We start from the raw sequence: 2,817 nt of genomic DNA, 5'->3' as shown, positions 1-2,817 counted from the left end.
CCCCGAAAACTGACAAGAGATTGGGGCCCATCAAGAACGCTTGATGTGAGTTCCACCAAGCATATGACCACCCCATACGTAACTGCTTATCACTAGGACACCAGTTGGACGAACTGGTGAAGAACGACTTCCTGAAAGACTATTTGCGGGAGCCGCAAGGGGTTCAGGTGTTGGCAGCCTTAGGGGGTGATCAGGGGCACGAGATTCCCGTTCATGGTGAAATTCACACCATTTCAGGGGGTTTCTCTGGAGGATGATGCACCGCTTCTCAGCGGAAGAAATATGCACGAGAGGTGATGACGGTAGAGATGCAAGAGGTAGACCAGGCTCCTGACATCGACCTCATCTTCACCAAGGCCGACCTCCGGGATGTCGTCCCCCACGACAATGACCCAGTGGTGGTCTCGGTAGTAACAATGGGAAGGAAGGTGCACCGCGTCCTAGTGGAGCAGGGAAGCTCGGCTGATGTCACGTTCTGGTCGACCTTCAACAAATTGCAATTGTCTCTAGACCAGTTGAGGCCTTACACCGGCTACTTGTATGGATTCGCTAGAGACCAAGTAGAAGTGCGCAAACACATAGAGCTGAGGATCACCTTCACGAATGACATTGCTTCCCGCACAAAAAACATCAGGTACCTTGTTGGTAATGCTCCCTCAGCATACAACATATTGTTGGGCAGACCTACCTTGAACAGGCTGGGAGCGATAACATCGACAAGGCACATAAAGATGAAATTGCCTTCCTTAGAGGAGACACTGATCACCATCAGATCAGACAAGAAGGAGGCTAAGAGGTGTTACGAGAACAACCTCAAAACAAAGAGAAGAGTGTTCACTGTTACCACCCAGCCCCCAAGTGAAGAAGGGGTCACCCGCGCAGAGGTTGCCCGGGAGAGACGACCCGAACCGGCCAAAGATGTTCTGGAGAGGGAGATCGGTGGCAGAATGTTTAAGCTTGGCAAGTCTCTAGGCCAAGGGACGCAAGACCAGATTGCCGAAGTCATAACACAGTACCTGGATGCCTTCGCGTGGTCCGCCTCGGACATGCCTGGCATAGACCCCGACTTCCTATGCCATCGTCTTACAATGGACCCTCAGGTCCGACCTGTTCGCCAGAGGAGGAGAAAGTTCAATGAGGAAAAGCGGCAGGTCATCAAAGAAGAAACGCGGAAGTTGCTGAACGCCGACCACATCAGGGAGATTCAATACCAAGAGTGGCTGGAAAATGTGGTGCTGGTAAAGAAGGCCAACGGGAAGTGAAGGATGTGCGTAGACTTCAGATTGCTCAACAAGGCCTGCTCGAAGGACTCCTACCACTGCCAAGCATTGATACTTTGGTAGACAGCGCATCGAGTTGCAGGTTGCTCAGTTTTCTGGATGCCTTTTCGGGGTAGAACGAGATAAAGATGCATCCCAGGGACGAGTGCAAGACAACTTTCATGACAGAGTTGTCTTGCTGTTGTTACACGATGATGCCCTTTGGGCTGAAGAATGCAGGTGCCACCTACCATAGGCTGATGGACAGGGTCCTCGCGCCCATGATAGGGCGAAATGTACAAGCATATGTGGATGATATGGTGGTGACCTCGCAGGTAAAGGATCAACACATCGCTGATTTAGAAGAGCTATTTACGACAATAGGTAAATATAGACTGAAGCTAAACCCTAAGAAGTGTGTGTTCGAGGTGGAAGCGGGCAAGTTCTTAGGCTTCCTACTCATTGAGCGTGGGATAGAAGTGAACCTTGAGAAGTGCGCCACAATCCTCGCAATGAGGAGTCTGGTCTCAGTAAAGGAGGTGCAACAGTAGACAGGGCGGATGACCGCTCTGTCCAGATTTGTATCAGCTAGAGGGGATAAAGGTCACCCCTATTTCTAGTGTCTGAGGAGGAACAATAGGTTCATATGGACTAGAGAGTGTGAATAGGCATTCCTCAAGCGGAATGAGTACCTGGCCAACCCATCAGTGTTATGCAAACCACAACTGGGTTCCCCGCTTCGCTTATACTTTGCGGTCACTGATTAGGCGATCAGTTCGGTCCTCGTGCAGGAACATGACTAGGTACAAAAGCCAATATACTTCGTGAGCAAAGTATTGCAGGGGCCCGATGTAAGGTACCTGGCCCTAGAGAAGGCAGCCCTAGCAGTGGTGTTCTCAGCGAGAAGGCTTCGCCACTACTTCCAGAGCTTTACCGTGGTAGTGATGATAGACCTTCCCATTCGCAAGGTCTTATAGAAGCCAGACGTTGCAGAAAGAATGGTGCGTTGGGCGGTAGAGCTATCAGAATTCGACGTACAATAAGAGCCTAGAGGCCCTATGAAAGGCCATGTTTACGCTGACTTTGTGATAGAGCTCTCCTTGATAGACACGCACCACGAAGAGTTCGACTTCGGTTGGGTGCTCTCTCTAGATTGTTCCTCTAACCAACAAGGCAACGAAGCTGGTGTCATCTTGGAAGGGCCAAATGGGCTATTGATTGAGCAGGCCTTGCAGTTCGCTTTCAAGGCCAGTAACAACCAGACAGAGTATGAGGCTCTGATCGCTGGAATACTGTTAGCCAAGGAGATGGGTGCGCAGAGTTTGCTGGCGAAGAGTGACTCCCTACTAGTTACGGGCTAAGTAACAGGAGAATACCAGGCCAAAGACCCTTAGATGGCTGCTTATCTAGAATATGTCCATGTTTTGAAGAAGTCATTTGCGGTGTTCGAGTTGGTACATGTCCCTAGAGAGCATAATGCCCGAGCTGACATACTAGCAAAGCTCGCCAGTTCGGGCAAGGGGGGCAGACATTGGACAATCATCCAGGAAACTCTAAG

The 2,817-nt window shown here is 50.5% G+C and overlaps 1 protein-coding gene across 1 annotated transcript; it reads left to right on the top strand.

The window, feature by feature from the left end:
* The first annotated feature begins 296 nt into the window (after positions 1 to 296).
* Positions 297 to 1,262, top strand: LOC137838464 (uncharacterized). Its single transcript, XM_068647708.1, has one exon. The coding sequence runs from the start codon at positions 297 to 299 to the stop codon at positions 1,260 to 1,262; it is 966 nt and encodes a 321-aa protein (XP_068503809.1).
* The last annotated feature ends 1,555 nt before the right edge of the window (positions 1,263 to 2,817 follow it).

This window comes from Phaseolus vulgaris, chromosome 4, assembly GCF_051622355.1.
Source record: "Phaseolus vulgaris cultivar YP4 chromosome 4, ASM5162235v1, whole genome shotgun sequence".
Classification (NCBI taxonomy): Eukaryota; Viridiplantae; Streptophyta; class Magnoliopsida; order Fabales; family Fabaceae; genus Phaseolus; species Phaseolus vulgaris.
The sequence above is the reverse complement of the archived record's forward strand: the minus strand, read 5'-3'. Positions and strand labels throughout refer to the sequence as shown.

Coding starts and splice junctions, on each gene's coding strand:
- LOC137838464 (XM_068647708.1), top strand. CDS start 297: ATGACGGTAGAGATGCAAGAGGTAGACCAGGCTCCTGACATCGACCTC.